At 48.1% G+C, this 21,041-nt stretch overlaps 1 protein-coding gene, 2 long non-coding RNA genes, 1 other non-coding gene and 1 pseudogene across 5 annotated transcripts in view; 1 reads left to right on the forward strand and 4 right to left on the reverse strand.

Annotated features, from left to right (window-relative positions):
- The window catches only part of LOC141569613 (uncharacterized), a 100,768-nt gene that overhangs the window by 66,038 nt on the left and 13,689 nt on the right, over positions 1-21,041 (reverse strand). The gene's annotated exons all lie outside the window — the stretch shown is intronic.
- On the reverse strand, positions 6,813-7,502 carry LOC141569665 (uncharacterized). Its single transcript, XR_012493400.1, has 2 exons — positions 7,381-7,502; positions 6,813-7,256 (listed from the first exon to the last, which is right to left on the reverse strand). It is a non-coding gene; the product is annotated as an uncharacterized LOC141569665 (long non-coding RNA).
- LOC141569664 (COP9 signalosome complex subunit 4-like) lies at positions 7,118-9,250 on the forward strand (annotated as a pseudogene).
- Positions 15,117-15,244, reverse strand: LOC141569795 (small nucleolar RNA SNORA11). Its single transcript, XR_012493590.1, has one exon. It is a non-coding gene; the product is annotated as a small nucleolar RNA SNORA11 (small nucleolar RNA).
- Positions 16,416-20,943, reverse strand: LOC141569706 (melanoma-associated antigen D4-like). The gene is made up of 8 exons (XM_074323990.1): positions 20,893-20,943; positions 19,741-19,955; positions 18,617-19,450; positions 18,035-18,238; positions 17,867-17,930; positions 17,564-17,643; positions 17,094-17,183; positions 16,416-16,493 (listed from the first exon to the last, which is right to left on the reverse strand). Exons 2-8 carry the CDS (start codon positions 19,945-19,947, stop codon positions 16,416-16,418), a joined length of 1,557 nt encoding a protein of 518 aa, XP_074180091.1. The 5' UTR covers positions 19,948-19,955; positions 20,893-20,943.

Raw genomic sequence — 21,041 nt, forward strand, 5'->3', positions numbered from 1 at the left:
GATAGCTCATTTCTCTTTAGTGTTGAAAATATTGCATTGTATGCGTGTACCACGGTTTCCCCACTCACGTACTGCAGATCATTTTTTTTTTGTTTCGGGTTTATTGAGGTACGATTGACAAAAAAAATGTATACATTTAGGTTCTACAACGTGATGTTTTGATATATGTATTCATGATGAAATGACTGCCATGATCAAGATAATTAACATATCCATCATGTCACATAGATACTCTTCTGTGTGTGTGTGTGTGTGTGTGTGTGTGAGAGAGAGAGAGAGAGAGAGAGAGAGAGAGAGAGGAGTACAGTTGAGGTCTACTCTTTCAGCAAATTTTAGGTATGCAATACATTATTATTAAGTGTAGTCACCATGCTGAACAACTGCTTCCAAGTTTTGGCAATTATGAATAAAGCTGTTATAAACTCCGGTTTTTGTGCAGACAAAAGTTTTCAATTCATTTAGGTAAATGATTTAGGCAAGGAGCATGCATGATTGCTGGATCGTATGGTAAGAATATGAAACATTCACTTTTTTGTCTGAAAATGCCTTTATTTCACCTTCATCTTAAAGGCCGTTTTCCTGGTTATAGGGCTCTCAGTTGGTTATTATAGTCTTTCATCACTTTGAAGATATCATTCTACAGACTTCTGCCTCCCTTGTTTACGTTGAAAGTCAACTGTCAGTCTCATCATCCTGTTTTCAAGACTATGGCTCGAGTTTTCCCCAGTTGCTTTGATGATGTTCTCTTTGTTTGCTCTTCAGAGGTTCGGCTATAGAAGTTTAAGAGAGATTTACTTCAGAATTATCCTGCTCGGGATTCTCAGTGTTTCTTGAGTGTAAGGCGAGGTGTTATTCAGCAGCTTTGGAAACACCCAGGCCCCTCTCTGTTCCAATATCACCTAGGCACTTTTCTCTTTGTCATCTCTTCATGGAACTCCAACTAAAATACGTTAGGCCTCTGCATCCAATATATCCCTCCCTAACCCATTCTGCATTTTTCATCCTTTTGTCCCTGTACATTTTATGCTAGATATTTTTACCTGACCCATCATCGAGTACACTCATTCTCTCTTCACCATTGTCTTACCTGTTGAAAATGTACCCCTTCGGTTCTTGCTTTCAGATACTTTGTTTTTCTATATGTAAAACATCTGTCCCGTTTCTTTCTTGGTTTTGTTGGGGCATAATTTATATTTTATACCCATTTAAGTGTCCAGTTTGATGAGTTCTGACAAGTTGAAACATCTGTGTAACCACCACCAATATCAAGGGAGAGAACATTTCCAGTGTCCCACAAAACTCCCTCATGTGCCTTTGCGGTCGTTCTCCTCAGTCACCTCCAGCCGTGGGCAACCACAAACCTTCCTTCTCTCATTTCAGTTTTGACTTCTCAAGAATTCCATGTGAAATGAATCAGGCAGTATGAAGTAATCTGTTTCTGGTCTTCCACTTAATGCTTTTGATAATCCCATGCATTGTGAATGCCGGTAGTTTGTTCCTTTTGATCTTTGTATGGATATGTGACAATTGGATAATCCATTCACCAATCGATGGACATCTGGGATGTTTTCAGTTTGGGGACATTATGAATAAAGCCGCTACCATCATTCGTGTTCAAGTTTGGTGTGGACATTAGGTTTATTTCTTGTGTTAAATCATGTATGCTTATTATCCATGTTAGACTATGTTTGTATGTGATTTGAAGTAATGTGAAAGTTGCATTTGTTTTCATCTGCATATTCAACGCTTGTCCAATATTTGTAGAAAGCATGTTTCCCCCCATTGGATTCCATTAGCACCGCTGTCAAACACCAATCGCCCCTACATGTGTATGTCTATTTCTGGACTTCCTATTTGTTTTCCATATATTTATATGTCTATACTTATACTACTACCACACTGTCTTGATGACTGTAGCTTTATAGTAACTTACGAAGTTGGGCAGGGTGAGAATTTCAAACATGTATTTCTTGTTCTGAATTTTGCTGGCTATTCCAATCTTTGGTATGGCAGTAAAAGTTGTATAATCACCTTGTTGCTTTCTAGTCTTTTGAATTTCCGCGACTCAAAAGATCAATAGGGGAAGAATTTACATCTTGGCAATATTGAGTCTTAACATGCGTACACGTCATCTACCTCTCCATTCATTTATATCGTGTGAATGTGGATTCTACTGCTATTGGGTGGAATGTACTATTGTTAGGCCAAATTAGTTGATGCTGTTGTTAAAGTCTTCTTCATCTTCATTGACCTTCTATCTATTTGCTATATCAAAATCTCAGAGATAATTTTTGAAATTTCCAACTGTTAAATAGATTTATGTGCCCTATCTCTTTTAAGTTATGTCAGTTTTCACTTTATGTAATTTAAAGCTCTTTGATCCAGTGCACTGAGGATTGTTATGCTTTCTTGATTAAGTGTCACTTTCATTATCACTAACTGTCCCTGTTTCTCACTAATAATGCTCCTGGTCCTGAAAGTACCTTATCCGTTTTTATACCTTTTCATTTTTCCTACAATTCATTTTCACATGGTGTATCTTTTTCAGCCCTTCCACACTGAACCTGTCTCTGTGTCTATATTAAAGTGAGTTTCCATTCAACAGCATATTGTAGTATCTTGCAGCTATCCTGCCTCGAAATCGCTGCCTTTTGTTTGAGAGTTTAGAATGTTTACATTTAGTTTAAGTATAAATATGACTGGCTTTAAATCCACCGCCTTATTTTGTGTAGATTGCTTCCTTGCGTCCTTCCTTCCCTCCTTCGTTCCTACTTTCCTTCATTTGTCTTCTCATTCTTTCACCTAATTCCTGTGTCATCCTGTGCATTACTGAGCTATTTTTCAGTATTCCATTTTCAATCTGTGAATTGGATTTTACCTGTTTCTTTGTTTTATATTTCAATTGTCCCTGTAAGATTACACTGTACATATTTCATTTAGATATTTCACTGACAAATAACTTCACTGCATGTGCAAGGCAAAAACCTTAAAAGTATGCCTTTATTTCTCTATTCCCGTCCGTTAGCTTCTGTTTCCATGCATTATATATATATATATGTATATATGCATATATATACATATATATACATGTATGTATATATATACACATATATATGTATAGATGCATATATATACATGTATATGTATACACACACACACACAAACCCACACGAGGTCTGACAATTAAGTTCGTGAACTTGTTGCAACGCTATTGCTAACCTTTTTGATATCTAAAGGAGGAAGACGTTTTGATGATATTCAGGATATCAAGGGTAATACGATGACAGCTCTGATGGCCATTCCAGAAAAAGAGTTCCAAAACTGCTTTGAAGGGTGGACTAGGCACTGGCCTCGGTGCATAGCTTCCCAAGGGGAGTGTTTTAAAGGTGACCGTAGTGATGTTCAGCAATGAGGTATTTAGCACTTTTTCTAGGATGTGTTCACGAATTTAATTGTCTGACCTCGTATATGATATCCCCCATGATGCATTTTTATTGGTTTTGAAAACATTCAGTTACCATTTAAGGACAGTCATTGTTAAAATATTTTTTTCACGTATTTACCATGTCTATAGCTGCTCATTCCTTTGTGTTGATCTGGGTTTATATTTGTCATGGTTTCCCTTCATCAGTCAATGTTTTTCTATAGTTCAGGCCACTGGTGTACAGTTCTAATATTCATTTTTGTTTGATTGGAAAAAAACTATTTCACCATTATTTCTTTAACTTTGTATTTAAATTAACATTCAGTGACATAGACTTCTTTTGGACATCCAGTTGCAGGAATTTTAACACATGTATATAGATGCTTGTAACGGTCACCACAATCGGTATTGAGAACATTTCCATACTCCCATGAAGTCCTTTTGTAGTCACACTCACTCCACACCTAAACATGGCACCACAGACCTGCTCTCAGTCAGGATTGTTTTATCTTTACAAGAAGGTCATATAAATGGAACCCTTTAAAATGCAACGTTCTGAGACGGGCTTCTAACACTACGCATGATGATTGGGAGTTTCATCCAAATAGTTGATTGTATCAATAGTTCATTCCTTTCTGCCACTGAATAGTATTCAACTGTGTAGAAATAATACACTTTGTTGAAGGGCATGTGGATTGTTTCAAGTTTGGGTTAATTATGAACAGAGCTGCTCTAAACATCGTGTACAGGATTTTGTGTGAACTCAAGTTAAAACTCCTCTAGGGGAAATCCTTCGGGGTGAGCCTGCTGGCTCATATGTCTAAGTGTATGTTTAATTTCATAGGAAGCAACAAAACTGTTTTCCAGAGAGGCTGTACACTTTATATTTCCTCCAGCAACATGTGATAAATCCAGGTGCTGCCCATCCTAAACATCATTTGTTATTGTCAGATGGGTTTTTGTTTATCTGCTTGGTTTTCTTTCTTCCTCTTTCTTTCTTTCTTTTTCTTTCTTTCTTTCTTTCTTTCTTTCTTTCTTTCTTTCTTTCTTTCTTTCTTTCTTTCTTTCTTTCTTTCTTTCTTTCTTTCTCTCTCTCTCTCTCTCTCTCTCTCCTCTCTCACATTTAACAATTTTAATACAGTAATACTGGTATCTCACCTTAATTTTTCTTTATATTTGGTTCTCTCTATACATCTATACTTATATCTATATTTAGATCATCTATATTTATATCTATATCTATAACTCATCTCCTTTGCGTTGAAGTATCTGTTCAAATATTTTGTCCATTCTTTTCTTAATGTTGAGTTTCAACAGTTCTTTACATATTCTGGTTACAAGGACTTCGTTGGATATGTAATTTGCAAATATATTCTCCCAGCTTGGGATTTGTATTTTCACATCGTTAACAGTATCATTCACAGAGGAAAAAGGGTTTTTTGGCGTCATGCCTAAAACATCTTTGCCAAACTCCGGGTCGAAGTTTTTCTGTTGTTTCCTTCTAAACGTTTTATAGTTTTATGTTCTTGATTTATGTCTAAGATTTATTTTTAGCGGTTTTAGTATGAGATGTGAGGTCCCTTTACTTTTAGATGGACATCTGGTTGTTTCCACACATTTGTTGACAAGACAGTCCTCTCTTCATTGCATTGTTTTGGTGCCTCATCCGAAAAGAATTGGTCATGTTTTGTGCGACTAGTTCTGGATTCTCTCCTCTGGTCCATTTATTTCTTTGTCTACCCCTTCACCATTGTCAAGCTGACTTTTGTTTACTGTAACTTTATAAGTTTTAAATGAGGTGATGTGATTCCTCCAACTTTGTTCTTCTTTTCACAATTGATTTGGCTCTTCTGGTTTCTTTCACTTTCCATAAAAGCTTTAGAATCCACTTGTCTATCTACAAAACATCCTGCTGAGAGTTTTATTGGAATTGCATTAAATCTATAGATAAATTTCAGGAATATTGACATTGTCACTATGTCAAGTATTGCAACCCATGACCATTTAGTGTGTTCCTCCATTTATTTGAGTCTTCTCTTATTTCTTTCTTCGCTGTTTTGCTGTTTTCAGCATACAAATACGGTGCATCATTTGTTAGATTCAGAACTAAGACTTGCCCTTCTTTTTGAGTAGTAAGTAAGTAGTAGTATTCTCTTAAATTTCATTTCCCAATTCTTTGTCAGTATATAGAAATAGAAATAGGATATATGTATATATGCATATTTAAATATATACATGTATATATGACATACACACACACACACACACACACACACACACACACACACACACACACACCTGTGTGATTTCAAGGGAATCAATCAGGTGGTCCGTGAATAGGAACAATTTTAACATAACCTACGGATTCATGCCACAATGTGGAAGAATTTCCTGAGCATTCAAGCAGCGAAAAAGGAGGACAGACAGCAAAGATTACATAGTGCATGTTTATGTTTTACAACAGGCCCTAGGAGAGAGAATTCTAATCTACAGCGATATAGAAAAAAGATCAGTGATTGCATAAGCCTGGATGTCGATAGTAGTCATTCACTGGGAAGGGCCGCAAGGGAACTTTATTAGGTTTTGAAAATGTTCTCTTTCTTGATTTGGGTGGCAGTTACATCGATTGTAGCATTTGTCAAAGTCCATGGAACTGTACACTTAAAAATGGTCACATTTTTTACTTGTAAATTAAAGCTGGTAAAGAGAAACCCTGACCGTGTGAGGTGATATCTCATTGTGGATGTCATTTGCCTTTCCCTGATGATTAGTGATGTTGAGCATCTTCCCATGTGCCTGTTGACCAATTTGATGTCTTCTTTGGAGAACTGTCTATTTAGTTCTTCTGCCCATTTTAATCACATTGTTTATTTATTATTATTATTTTTATTCAGTTGTGTAAGTTTTTTTGTGTTTTTTTTCCTACATATTTTGGATATCAATCCCTTATCAAGTGTATGGTTTGCAAAAATGTTCTCCCGTTCCGTGGGCTGTCTTTTCATTGTGTTAATTGTTTGTTTTGATCTGCAGAGCTTTTGAGTTTGATGTGTGTAGTCCCATTTGTTGATTTTTGCTTTTTATGTTTGCGCTTTTGGCATCGTGTCCAAAAAAGGTCATTGCCAGACCAATATCATTGAGCTTCTTGCCTACATTTTCTTCTAGGAGTTGTGTGGTATCAGCTCTTATGTTTACGTCTTTGATCCATGTTGAGTTAATTTTTGTGAGTGGTGTGAGATAGGCATCCAATTTCATTTTTCTGCATCTTTTTCTCCAACCACTGCAGGAAACAATATGGAGGTTCCTCAAAAAATTAAAAATAGATCTATCTTATGATCCAGCTATTCCACTGCTGGATGTATACCCTCAGGAATGAAAACAGGAGTTTGACTAGATATATGCACTTTAATGCTTATCACAGCATTATTCACAGAAACCAAGATACGGAAAGCACCCAAATGCCCATCAATGGATGAAAGGATAAAAAACGTGTGGTATATATACAGAATGGAATATTATTCAGCCAAGAGAAAGGATGATATCCTGCCATTTGTGGCAACATGGGTGAACCTTGAGCACATCATGCTAAACTAGACAAGTCAAAGAAAGACGAGTACTATATGATATCAATTACATGTGGAATCTGAAAATCTCAACCGTGTAAAGAAGAAACAAACAGTAGGAGCTGGAAGAAAGATGGCGGCAGCCGTGCGACAGTATTTGGCCCAGCTCATGAATTCGAGCGGTTCTCATAAAGATCTGGCGGGCAAGTATCTTCAGATCCTGGGAAAAGCCGTTCCGTTATCTGGGGCAGAACAACTAGAAGCGTTGAAAGCTTTTGCGGAAACAATGGTAAATGAGAATGTCAGCCTCATGATCTCTCGACAGTTGCTGACTGATTTCTGCACACATCTCCCTAACCTGCCTGATAGCACAGCCAAAGAAATCTATCATTTTACCTTGGAAAAGATCCAGCCTAGAGTCATTTCATTTGAGGAGCAGGTTGCTTCCATAAGACAGCATCTTGATCCATATACGAGAAAGAAGAAGGTTGGTGAAATGCAGCCCAAGTGTTGGTGGTAGTTCCTTTGGAAAAAGGACAAAAACAGTACAAGGTAGATTATACACTGGAGACTCATCCGAAGACTGCTCGGCTACATCTAGAGGATGATGATCCCGTCCAGGCAGAGGCTTACATACATTGAGCATCATTGCTTCAGAATGAACCAACCGATGAACAGTTACAGATACATTATAAGGTATGCTGTGCACGTGTTCTTGATTATAGAAGAAAATTCATCGAAGCTGCACAAAAGTACAATGAGCTCTCTTACAAGACAATAGTGCACGAAAGAGAAAGACTAGAGGCCTTAAAACATGCTTTGCACTGTACCACCTTAGCATCAGCAGGACAGCAGCGTTCTCAAATGCTAGCTATTCCTTCTAAGGAACAAAGGTGCCAGCAACTTGCTGCTTATGGGATCCTAGAGAACATGTACCTGGATAGGCTCATCAGAGGAAATCAACTGCAAGAATTTGCTGCCATGCTGATGCCCACCAAAAAGCAACTACAGCGGATGGTTCTAGCATCTTGGACAGAGCTGTCATTGAACACAATTTGTTGTCTGCAAGTAAGTTGTATAATAATATCACCCTTGAAGAACTTGGAGCTCTTTTAGAGATCCCTGCAGCTAAGGCAGAAAAGATAGCATCGCAAATGATAGCACAAGGACTTAAGACTAGATTTATTTATTTTTATTTTTTTGATCAGATTGAGGGAATAGTTCATTTTGAAACACGAGAAGCCCTGCCAACATGAGGCAAACAGATCCAATTGCTTTGTTTCCAAGTGAATAACCTTTTGGAGAAAATTAGTCAGACAGCACCAGAATGGACGGCACAAGACATGGAAGCCCAGATGGCTCAGTGCATCCTTCTAGAACTTCTGTGCACACTATATCTTTTCCCATGTTGTACAGATTAATCTCACTATCTCCAAAGCATTTGCATCATAACCTTGCATATTTCAATCCCTTTTGTGCTGGGTTCTATTTAAAGAGGACATTATTAAAGCGGGAAATACAGGCATTTAAAAATATGTAGTTCCCGTATATTCAGGGTCTCTGTGTATCAAGCTAACTCAGATGTTTTGAAAGCTTTTCTTTAAGCGGAGTAAGGGAAATATCTGTGACTAAAAAGTTTCGGATTTGTGATAACTTTGTAGTCATGTAAAACTAAAGTGCTTTGTGCCTCTCCAAATGTAGTTCTTCTAATAAATGGAGAAGTGAGCAAAAAAAAATAAATAAATAAAATAAAATTAAAAAAAAAAAAAAAACACGCCAAAAGATCAACAAACAAAAACCGTAAAATGGGGGTTACCAGGGAATGAAGGTGGGGGGTCAGGCAGGGGATGAGGTTGATGGTGTTTAAGGGTACAAACTTGTAATGAGTACTAAAGGAGCCGTAGAGATCTAATGTATAGTATATTGAATGTAGACAACAACATCGTACTGTAAGTATGCAGTGTGATAAATATTATTACAATGGCAACAATATTACAATATATAACATATGAAAGTACCATGCTGTACACCTTAGATTTACACAGTGTTACCTGTCCAACTTATTCAATATAGAAAGAAAAATAAACCTTGACTATTAGTTTCATTTGGAGGAACTGAGTTTGCTAAGCAACACCCAAAACGTAGACCTCTTATAATGAATATATGGTGATGGAAGGAGAACTGACTCTGGGTGATGAACACACAGTGGGATTTATAGATGATGTAATACAGAATTGTACACCTGAAATCTATGTAATTTTACTAACAATTGTCACCCCAATAAATTTAATAAAATTAAAAAAAAAAACAAAACAAAAAAAACACGTTCGGGGCTTTATCATTCATTAAAGGATTTTACTTACGAGCAGCAAGCTGGGGGTTCTAGCCAGCCTCTCCTGCCCTCCCCACCCCACCCCCAAGCAGATGAACAAAGTGTGTTTCAGGACAAGAATTCGAAACTACGGCTGAGGTTGGACTCCATCTCCTGGGGAATGTCCTTCTACAATGACGCTTGCTCTTGCCCTTGCCCTTGCTCCTGCTGCATCCCAACCTTGTGCCTTGTGCCCTTTTTCCATATGGAGGGAAGGAAGCAAGAGGAGGATATTTGAGGTGACCTGGTCCTAGGGCTCCTCCCTTTGTCCCCGTTCCAATTGCCAGGACCCCACGTTTGCCTAGTTACTTTCAGAAGCAGGCTAAAGCATAATGTGAAGCTGCTGTCATCCCATCAGGCACATGAATCTCTGGCTCTCACCTGTCTCACATTCGTGGCTAAAAGCAACGGGTAACTCGTAGTAGAGTTACATCTTCCCACTTCTTCCCTGTCTGCCTTCAGCACATTCACTTTTGCCTAGACTTTGTGTCTGATAGCTCCTCCTTCAAGGCCGCCTGAAATATCAACATGCTCTAATCCCGAATGTTTCCCAAAGCCCTCGTACGAATTAAGACTTCCATGGACAGTGTAGGGGAGTTCTTTGCTCCACATCTTCATCAAGTCTTAGCACCTACAGGGTTTTTAATTTTCTTCTATGTGGCCATTGAGTGTGTACACCTCACTTCGTTTCTCAGACTTTGTAACCTGTGGATATGTCAACTATTTCAAAGAAAATTACCTACATTTGCTGAACCACATAGTATGGCAGGTGGCCTGGCAAGGGACGGTTGTGTCACCTTCGAGTGCGAGAGTCCATTTCTGACGTAGATGCTGAAGTGATGGCATCTCCGGAATACTGTGAGGGTGTGTGAGGACAGTGAGTGCAAAGTTGTATTTGAAGTGTGCAATGTCCTGCAGACTTGTATCATTTCTACCTTGCTAGTTTCACAATCAACGGCACTTGTAAGATGGAGTCATGCAGAATTGAAACCTGGGGCACTTGAGAACTTGACATTGGACAAGTCATTTCCTCTGCCGGGTCCTCAATCGCCTCTCTGGAAAAAGGTGACAAGGGTTGGAATGGGGGTCCTTGTGTTGCTAGATTTCTGACACCGTCCACATCTCCGCTGCTCAGTGCTGTAAGGCGGGCACTGTGACCCAACTGTGCAGGTGAGGAAATGGAGGCTCTGAGAGGTGAACTGACTGGCCCAAGGTCACGGGGCTCAGGGGGTCAGGGAGGGATGTCGATCCCAGATGCATTCCAGGTGCCCTGCCCTCTCAGACACACATGGAGTGTGTGGGCAGCACGTGCACGTCCTGTTTGCACCCTGCTTTTCCTACTTCCTACCTGCTTTGCACAGACTGCACCAGCTGCTCACAGCTGGGAGCTATGGCAGGCAGGGCTGGGGACAGGCTCCTACCCCCATTACTCAGGTGAGGAAACTGAGGTCCAGAGATGATGCGACTAAGAATGCAGATCTCAGAGCTGGGGCACCCTCAGAGTACAACCTAGTCCAATCCTGTGCCTGAGAGATGGGAACTCTGAGGGCCAGAGAGAGGAAAAGTGGGGCCAAGATCATTTGTGGAGGCGGTGGCAGAGCTGGGTCAGAGACCTCAGGCAGGTAGCTTCCCGTCTCTGAGTCTGAGCTGTTGTGTGTTCCATGAGGAACAGTAACCCCTGCAGAGTATCAGTGAGGTTGGAAGGAGATAGTGCACCAAAGTGCTGGGGCCGGGCCAGGGCCTGACAGGTTGTGATGGTGACAATGATACAAGGAAGAGCAGGATGGAAGCCCAGGAAATCACCAAAATGGATGTCTCAGGGGATTGGAGGGCACTGGCAGGCACCTTAAAGCCCAGGATAAACCTCAGGGGTGGGAAGCCCTGGGGGTGGGGTTCTGGGAGCAGTATGAGCAGCCTGGGAGGGCAGGAGGGTAGATGTCATCAAGAGTGGTGAGAAGTGGGGTGTTGCCCCAGGATCCTCTGAGCCCCTTGAAGGTGTTGGCAGCAGACTGCAGTGGGCAGAGCACACATTCGAACTCAGAGGGTTCTGGGTTCAAAGCCCAGTGCTGTCACTTCCTAGCTGTGTGCCTTAGGGCGAGTGTCTTCCCTCTCAGAGCCTCATTTTCCTCATCTCTGGAATGTACCTGATCATCCCCTCCCCTCAGGGCTGTCTGGTAAATAAGACCTAGGCCCATACAAAACATGGTAAGTGAACATTCAGAAAACGTAATGCGTAGTAGTCAATAACTGGAAACAAGTGAATCGAGGAACGCTCATCCATCAACAAGACTGAGAGGAGTCAGAAGGTGCAGGCCCGGGTGGGAGAAAGCTGTGGGGCTGCCCGGGTGCGTGCACACCTCAACCAAGGGCCCTGGCGCTCAGCAGTGTGTCAGAAAACACTTGCTCAGGTGTACCGTGAGCCTGTGTGGTGGGGAGCCTGTGGAAGGCCCGACCCGAGGCTGCGGCGGGAGGAAGGCCTGCCTTGGCGTCATGGTTGCACTGTGAGTGAGGAGCTAGGCCACCTCCAAGGTGGTCAGCCCGACCCTCCTGGGGGACCCACAGTCTGTCTGCATTCCCTAGGGCCCTCCTGCCTCCTCTCTGCCCCCTTCCTCTCTGACCACCCTGCTCTCAGCACTGCCCCCTGCAGGGTCGGGGGAGTGGGATCCTGGGGAGGCCCTCCCTGGGGAAGGGGTGTGGACAGGGGAGAGTGCTCTAAACCTGCAGGCCTGGGGACTTGGTGACCTCCCCAGCACCCTGTCTCTGACGGCTGCTTTCTCCTCCTTTCCAGATGAGCTGCCATATCTCAAGTGCCCTTTGCACACTGTGCTCAAACTCACACCTGTGGCTTACGGTGAGAGCCTCACATCCATCCATGTAAAGGCATGTTTTCTTTACTGTGCGCACAACAGGGTCCTGGGAGGTTGCCAGGGTGAGGGTACCAGAAACGTCATGTATCATTCACCACACCAGGGCTGGTGTCCCAGGCATCATTCATCCGTCCCCTGCCCACCCACACACACACACATAAACACAGACACCAGGCACACGCACATCTCAGGCCACGTGCCTGGAAACTTAAAGGCAAGGGGGCTCCATTTCTGTCAGAATCTCAGAATGTCCTTGTGGCCAGGCAGGGACCCAGCAGGCAGGGAGGCAGAGATGATAGCACCAGGCAACAAGGCAGAAGACCCACCTGAAGCCTGTCTTTAGGGGAGGGGTGCAGACAGAGCCAGTTTCCTGGGGGTGAGACCTACACACTGCCACAGGACCCTCCACTCAGAAGGGCTCCACATGTGTGGCTCAATGCTCTACTGTTGTTCTCTTGGAATTCTTACTGATTTTTGAGCAAAGGGGCCTGCGTTTTCATTTTCCACTGGGCCCGGCAAATTATGCAGCTGGGTCTACGTCAGGATCCAGGTCTGGCTGAGAGAGGAGAACCTCTTCTCAGGGAAAAGAGGCAATGGGGACAATGGCCCTTAACTACTCTTAATCTGGGGCCTTGTCCTCCCAAGGTGTGAATATCACTGCCAAGGAGAGCCTCAGGACACTGTCCCTGCCTGCTACTGAGCACTGTCCAGGGGCCCTGGTGTCTCCGCCTCAGCTGCATCCACTACCCCCATTGCAGAACTAACTGCCACCCTTTGCCCCAAACCCCGTTAGCCTTGCCCCAGTGGGGACAGACACCAGGACTGGCCTTGGCCTCAGCCCCCAAGCCCTGCTTCCAAGGAAGCCACAGGCAGCCCCAAACAGGCCTCAGGTCCCAGCCATGTTTTCCTTAAATTCAAGGTCTGCATGCAGCTATTCCTCCTTAAATCTGGGAGGGAGAATAACGATCCTCGAGGCCTACCTCATTGTCCTTAAGGCCCTGTCTGAGGGATGAGGTCCTAAAATTGTGTGGATGATGAGGGAGGGATGAGGTCCTGTGTGCCTGAAGAGGTGGGGGGAAGAGTTCCAGGGCCGGAAGGTCCAAAGGTGGGGGCCCCCTGGTGGTGAGGGACAGGTGTCTCCCACCAGTGTCCCTTAGTGGGGAGGACAGTGGTCCTCTCCACCCCACCCCACCCATCCTGCTTCCTCCCCCCACCCACCCCGTTAGGGGTCTAACTGGGCTGCACCGTGTGAAACCACATAACTACATGGACCGGAACACTCAAACCCACCTCTCGTCTCCTCACAGGCACCTCTCTCTTAGGCAGTGCCCCACCTCCACCCCAGGCAGACAGTGGCCCACCCCCACACCACGGGCCACCAGATGCAACACTGCGGGCCACTCAGAGCAACACGTGCACCAATTTTGAGGAAACATCCCAATTCATTTGCAAAAAACATGACACACTGACACAAAAAAAACATGGCAGCACAAGGAACAGCAAGGCTTGCATGCCAGGGCAAAGAGAGCTCGGAGGCTGCATAGAGCCTTCCGTGCAATGAGAGGCTGCCTAGAGTGCTATGTGAACATGGAGGTGAGTGAGGCACATGGGCTGGGTGAGATCGCTGCAGACACAGGAGCACAAGGCACAAACAGAATACAAAAGGCACAGACAGAAAATAGAATACAAAGAACACAGTGAGGGATATGTAAGAACAAAACAAGGGTCTGCTGACCTCATAGCTTCCCACCCCCCACTTCCCACCTCCCCCCCACTTCCCACTTGAACTTCCCACTGCCCACTGGATCCAGGAGAAGAAGTTGGCACTCGTTCTTGCAGCATTTGGTGCGGATGGTGGGTGCGGCATCCATCTAGGATAGGATGGTTGTGTTGGCGGGCCCATCGGTGCCGCTGACGCCCAGCTCTGGGTGTGGCTGTGGCCTTGGCGTTGCTATTCAGAATGTACTGATGGTATCTGGCCCAGAAAGCAAAGGGATCCTGGCCCAGGCGTCGCCAAAATCTCCATCTTCATCCCAGGACAGGAGCTCCACCTGTATGTCGTCCCAGCTCCACCGTCCAATCAGAGCTTCATCCCGATGTTCATCTGGGCCCTCATCTGGGCCCTGGCATGTTCCTCAGCCATATCCACATCCATTGTCTTGAAAGCATCATCCACAGCCTCCAAGAAATGAGCCTTCCATTCCTGGGGTCTCGGTTCTGATTCTGTGATGGAATAACAACAACCGTCCTGACAGCTACCCCACGTCCACTGAGCACCTGTTCCCGCTGTTCACCCTCCTCTGTGCTGTGCATAATCACTATAAAAATAAAGACCACTGAGTCGGGCCCCTCTCATTCTGGGCCAGACCTGAGGTTTCGCCCATCCTCACACGTGACGTTCTACGTTGTGAACACGGGTGAGTTACCTAGGAACCTTTCTGAGCCTCAGTGTCCTCACTGGACAGACAGACAAACAGCCTAAGGAGGCTGTGACGACAGACAAGGTATGGGAAAGGCCAGCCCCTGGGCCTGGCCCCCAGCAGGGGCTCTCCGTTACCTGGGCAATGAATCTCAGCACCCTCATCTTGCTGGTCTCGTGGGCCCGCAGGCCCCAGAGGAATTCATACTCAGGTGGGCTGCTATTGGGGATCTTCTTGTATTCAGGTACCTCAGTGGACAGGAAAAGAAACTTTGCCTCCAGCCAGGCAGACCTGTTGTTGTTGTGCTAATGGCTCCCAGGTGGCCCCTTCCCAGCCCGGATTCTGAGAATCCGTACCCAACTCCCAGGGTTTCCACCTCCAATACTGAGACCTTCAAAGCCCTGGGCCATGGGTCAGGACCAGCAGCCATGGGGGAGGTGCGGGGGCGGGGGGGTAGGTGGGTGGGGTGGGGGCATGTGTAGGGTGTTTGTTCATGGGAAGGCCACAAGTTTTGTGCCCTTGTCACAATGACCCCGGATTCCTGTCGGGTGTGTTGTAAACAGAGGAGCCATTTCTTCAGGCCCCTGCTCTGAGCACACCCCACCACAGGGTCTCGTCCGTGGTCAGGCTGAGCCCTGGGACAGTCCACCATAGAAACGACTGTGAAGGGAAGAAATAGCCCAAGAGCAGCAGCGTGCTCCGTGTACACTCCTGACCGTGTGTGTGCTCACAGGTGCTAGTGCACCTGTGTGAGTCTTGCCACATGTTCTCCGAGGACCGAGGACAGGGTGCGCCCTGGCCAGAAAGTCAGGAGGGCTGGGCTTCAGGCCCAAATGGGCCCCTTAGCAGCAGGGCCATGCTCAGACTTCCACTCTCTGAGCCCCAGGTTCCTGAGATGTAAAGCAGGGAAATTCTCCTACAGCCTGCAGGGCAGGTGCTGAACGATGTGATGGTCATAACACACCCCGCACTGTGTTCTCAGTCAACGTGCACCCCTTCCTCCCCACCCCCCGAAGACTGCCCTGGAATTCTAATCCCACCCACACTCACCCAAGAGCCCCCATCCCCCTATTGTTAAGATACAGGACGGGGAACGGCTTCCTCAGCCAGACCAGCACACGAGGAAGGCATGTGTGTGAGACAAAGTTACCTCGGTAATTACTTACTTCTGCTTCACAAAGTCATCTGTAATGAGCTTCCTCAGATCGCCAAGGAATGGGTGCCTCATCCTGAGGGCAAGGAAAGGAGTCCATAACTAGAGGCGGTGGCAGTGCCCGGATGTGGGCAGGAGCACTCCCTAACAGGATTGAGAGCATCCGGCCTGAGGGACAGCCCCATGAGGCCTGGGCATGCAGCAGAGGTGAGACAGCCTCTTGTCAGTGATGGCCTACATATGGGTTTCATGGAGCCCCCAATTCTGATGGTTTCTTTTAGATCTCCTCTGGGGATAGAGAAGAGACATGGAGCAGACAGAGGGCTGAGAGTTCAGGACCATTTCCCCATGCACCCTGGTGAGACCCTCTGCGCTCTGCCTGGTCCAGGACGCCAACTCCCTGCACCAGACCACCAGGCTGTGGCTATCCTGGGGCCTCTTGTGCCCCAGGACAATGCTGAGGGGCAGTGAGAGCCCAATCATACCCAGGGCGCAGTCCCATCTTGCGTAATGCCTCCCAGAGGACAGCTGTGGGGAGATGAGGAACAAGAATTTAGAACATGTGGGTGAGACTGGGGCAGGCTCCCCCACCCCCAGCTACAGGTCCAGCCACTCACCCCTCACTGGCACGGTTGCCATTCATGAAGATGACTCCCAGAATCACCAAGAGGAGACTCAGCCTGGGAGTGTCCTTGGTCCTAAAAAGTGTAGAAAGAGGATCCTGTCCAGCAGCCATTTGCCCAAGAGACTATTGCGGCTCACCCAACTAGCCTTGCCCAGATGCTCCCCTACTGGGCATGGCTTCCAACTCTGCGCATGGCTTGCTACCTGATCCAGACAATTCATGCCTCCGCTTGAGACTACATCGCTTCATCCATCAGATGCGGATGCTAACACGCCCGCCCACGATTCTGCTGAGGGAGGCGTTAGGCGGGAGCAAACACTTGCCAAAGGTGTGTCCAGAGGCACATCCACACCTTCCCTTCCCTTTTGCCCATGGGAGCTACACTAGACAGGAAGCTCCCAGAACCAACCACTCTGCCACGCCTGGGCCAGGCACTTAGCAGGAAGAGGAAAGCAGCAAAGCCTGCTTTCTTGGAAGGAGGAATGAGGTGAGCGGGGTGAAACACTGACCCGTGTAAGGCCTTGCCCTGGCTACTACCCCTTTCATCTGGTAATCATTTGGCACCACTAACTGTGGGTGGGCATTGTGCTAGGCCCTCAGGCCTGTTTTCCCGTTCTCTGAGAGGAGGGAAGGCACCGCCTAGGAAGGCCACGACTCCCCTGCCCTTTCTCACTTTCCCAGGAGGCGAGCTGAAGAATCCAGTGCAGACAAGAATGTACAGGTGTTCTTCCTTGTCAATCTCCTTCAGGTGGATCCCGAACTTCTACGGGGAGAAAACAGAATGTGAGGTCAAAAATCTGTGCTTGGTGTCCTGCAAGCAGTCACTCCATTATTCCCTGTCACAACATTTCCTAGGCAGGGAGCCCAAAGTCATGGGGGAGGACAGAAAAAGAGAGGCTGCAGAGGAACTGGACTGTGGGAGCTCTGGCACTAGCTGAGGCAATGGGACCCACTTCAGGAGACAACAGACGCTCAGAGAGCATGAGGGAGAGGAACCCAGGGGAGTTCAGTGTGCAGTGGAAGCTTCCAGGTGGAGAAGCTAGGCAAGGCTTCCGGAGGAGGCTGTACTAACACTGGGCCTCCAAGGCTTCCCTGCCGCCGCTTTTTGTTCCACAGAGTTTTCCCCACCCCTCGCCCACCCACCTTTTCCAGGGTGTATGTTGCTCGCTCAATGATCTCAGGGAAATGTTCGTCGTATTCTCGGATGACATCCTTCAGCATGTCTACAGGCGGCAGGAGGTGAAGAGAGAACCTGGGCTGAGTAGGGGCCACAGAGCTGCAGCCCCTCGGTCAGCCCTGCTGAGGGGAGCACAGTCAGGACCTGGTACTGTGCACATGGAGCCATCAGCCAAGGCCTGATGGGTGGGGGCATGTGATGGGGGGCCCCCTGGGGAGGGTTGGGGGAGGAGGGAGGGCAGAGCTCAGGGAGGGGCCACAGTTGTCCACCTGAGCGCTTGATGGGGATCTTCTTGTAGTCCTTAATCATCAGATATTTCACCAACTTATTTGCCTGGAGAAGGAGGAGCACATGGGGAGGTAAAGGCATGGGTGAGCCCACAAAGAGCTGACCCACAAGGGAGGAGGAGAGAGAGGGGTTAAGGGCAGACTTCTTACCCTCTCTTGCAGAAGGGTCACGTTGCGGGGTGGCAAGCACAGTATGTGCCTTGAGGGTACCTGGGACCTCAGGGCCATCGGGGGCCGAGGGGCCATCTGAGCCCGCACCGTCAATGAGGGCTGCGATGCTCTCCAGGTTGGTGGAACCATGGGAGGCTCTCTCTCCTCCTCGCTGCTCTCATACTCATCATCCAGGTGCTTGGACTGTAGCATTGGGGAGAAGAGAGACCCAGGGCTACCAAGCTTACTGGGCCAAAGCCCTGGCAACATCTTCACCAGAGCAGGTACTTGGAAATAAGAGTAGTGGGAACAGTGGATGACACGTGCAGAGTGCATACTAAGTGCCAGGCACTGAGCCAACCTCTTCGCCCTCCAGGCCTGAGGGTAGGGACTAGGTAGAGTAACAACATGCTAGCACACTTGTGTTAGAGAAACTTGGACAAGCTGAGAGAAGAAGAGGGAAGGGGAGAGGAAAGGGAAGGGAAGGGAGAGGAGGGGAGGAGACAGGAGGGGTGAAGAGGAGCGGAGAGGGAAGAGAAAGGAGAAGAGCAAGGGGGTTTGGAGAGGGCAGGGAGGTCTCACCTTCTTAGTCCTCTTGCCTCCCATCCTGGCCCAGGGCTCAGCACTGTTCTGAGCAGCGGCAGCTGCACCCTCAGGCTCAGGGGCACTGGTGGCCATGTTGGCCTTGGTAGCAGCTGCTGCCGCAACATTCTGAGGCTCCACCCAGCGAGTCTTAGCAAGAGCCTTCCCAGACTTGGTCGTCTTGGGCCGGGTGGCTGCCCCCTCTCCGGCATATGCTGCTGCCTGGGGCATCCCGGAGGCAGCGCTGGGGCCCTCTGCAGCGGCCTCTTGGGCGGGGGCGGGTCTCTTGGGGCGTGGGAAAGCCATGCCACTGACACCTGCCGGCTGGGCAAAATCAAAGACATCGTTCTGACCCAGGAAGGCTGTCTTGGGCCGGGTGGCATCCACCTCACTGGCACATGGAGCCTGAGAGGAAGCGCAGGCAGTACTAGGACCCTCAGTAGCAGCTTCCTGGGCCTGGGAGGATGGCTGGGACTGTAAGGAGGTTGCTGGAGCCCCAGAGGCGGCCATCTCACTGCTGACTGGCATCTGGGAGCTGCGCAGAGAAGCAAGGGTTGTGTCAGGGGTGCCTCCTTGAGCCTCAGCCACGTATGTCCTGGGCTGGGTATCTTCTCGTGAGGCCTGGTCTGTGGCCAGCGGGTAGCTAGCGACCACCTCATTGTAGGCGGCTCGCGCAACAGCAGCAGCAGCCCGAGCGGCACGGTTGGAGGCGGCTGCGCGGGCTACGTTGGCAGCACGGTCGGCCGCCTCATTGGCAAGTGTTTCCGGATCCAACTGAAATGCCTCCATCAGAGTCTGGGCCAGCATAGGGTTTTCCAGTTCCCAGGGCTCATTCTGCAAGGCCGGAGAGAAGGGTAAAGGTAAGGCAGACAACTCTGCACACTAGCATCATGGTTCCATGTGCTGTCCAGCCTCTTCCAGGCAGCCAGCCAGCCTCCACTATCCCTCAGAGCCTCCCCAACCCCCTTTCTCTCAGCAGGAGAGAGAAGGTTTGGTTTGGGGAGCCTGGGCAGTCCGGTCCCGTCAACCCTCCCCTTCATCCACACCCCTCTGCAACCACCACCCGCCCCAGCCCCACCGCCATTTAGCAGGGCCAGCAGGTGGCCAAGAAGAGGGGGCCTCACCGTCAAAATGCGAAGGCCTGGACCCAAGCTCCCAAAGGCTCTGAGGAGACAGATGTCAAAGCTGGTGAGGGTGCCATAGCCTCCAGCACCAAATTCTTCATAGTCGTTTCCTTCAACCATCTCTTCCTCCCCGACTTCATCGCTACCCTCATCCATGTCTTCAGCGTTGTAGCTTTCCGATTCCATGCGGAAGCTTCCCTCAGCCATGCTCGGTCCTGAGGAGAAGAGAGCTCAGCCTGAGAGGGAGGGTGAGGCCTCTTCAGGGGAGGGCGGGATCCAGTGGAGGCAGGATCTCTCAGGAGGTGGGGTGGGGGCATCATCCGTAACTAGGCAGTAGGGCTTGGGGGAGGCAGGAGGTCTGTTGGGGGTAGAGTCTACCAGAGACAGAGCCCAAGGAGAGGGACAGAAGAGGTCGGAGGACACCCCGCACTGGATGGGGGGTTGTGGTCAGGCAGGCTCCCATCCCGGCATCTCGATTTGCATAGAGAGGTGGACTGGCAGGTTTGGGTCTGAAAGAGCCCCAAAGGGGATGGATGCATTGAGAGAGGGAGAAACAAAGGCCCTGAATTTAAGGGCTGGAGCAGGGGGCCAGGATGAAGGGAGAGCAGATGAGATGTGAGGGCTCAGACACACAGGGACCATGGAAAGCTCTGGGAAACTGAATCCCAGGGACCCTTTGGTTAGGTCCGGGCAGGGGTGTGTGGGGGGATTCAGGGGATTCCGGTGAGGTTGGACTCATACTGGCACGATAAGGGTGGATGGGGTGGGGGCCTCGGACTAGGCGAGGCTCCAACTGGAGCGCTGGAGGTCTCAAAACCCAGGATTGCAACTCCAGGACAGGGGCAAAGCGGTCAGCTGGGTGGGAGTGATCTAGGAGTGGTTGGGTGGGGATGGGGCCTGGGTCTAAGGCCGCTCAGCCCGGAGCACACGGGTGTGCTAAATCGGTTCGGATCGTGGGCTCTGGTGTCAGCAAGGCTCGGATCCGGAAGCCTGGGTCTGGTGGCAGGGGTGGACGGGGCTCCTATCTAGACCGCGGGTCTAATGGGGTTCGGTTTCTGAGTGCTTGGGCTTTGTTCAGTTCCAGGGGTTGTGGTCGCGGCGTACGGGGTTCCACTCGCCCTCTCCCGGTCCTGTCTGGGGCTGGGTCCTTACCTTCCCTGGGGCTCCAATGGCGTCGGTCCTCAGCACCAGTAACCCCGCAGCCGCGCCTCGCCTACTGCTGCCAGCACAGCAGCTCCGACCACCCGCCCCTTTTCTCCGCGTACCCCCCCTGCGGCTGGGCAGCCTGCGCGTGCGCGGAC

Source organism: Rhinolophus sinicus, chromosome X (assembly GCF_036562045.2).
Source record: "Rhinolophus sinicus isolate RSC01 chromosome X, ASM3656204v1, whole genome shotgun sequence".
Lineage (NCBI taxonomy): Eukaryota > Metazoa > Chordata > Mammalia > Chiroptera > Rhinolophidae > Rhinolophus > Rhinolophus sinicus.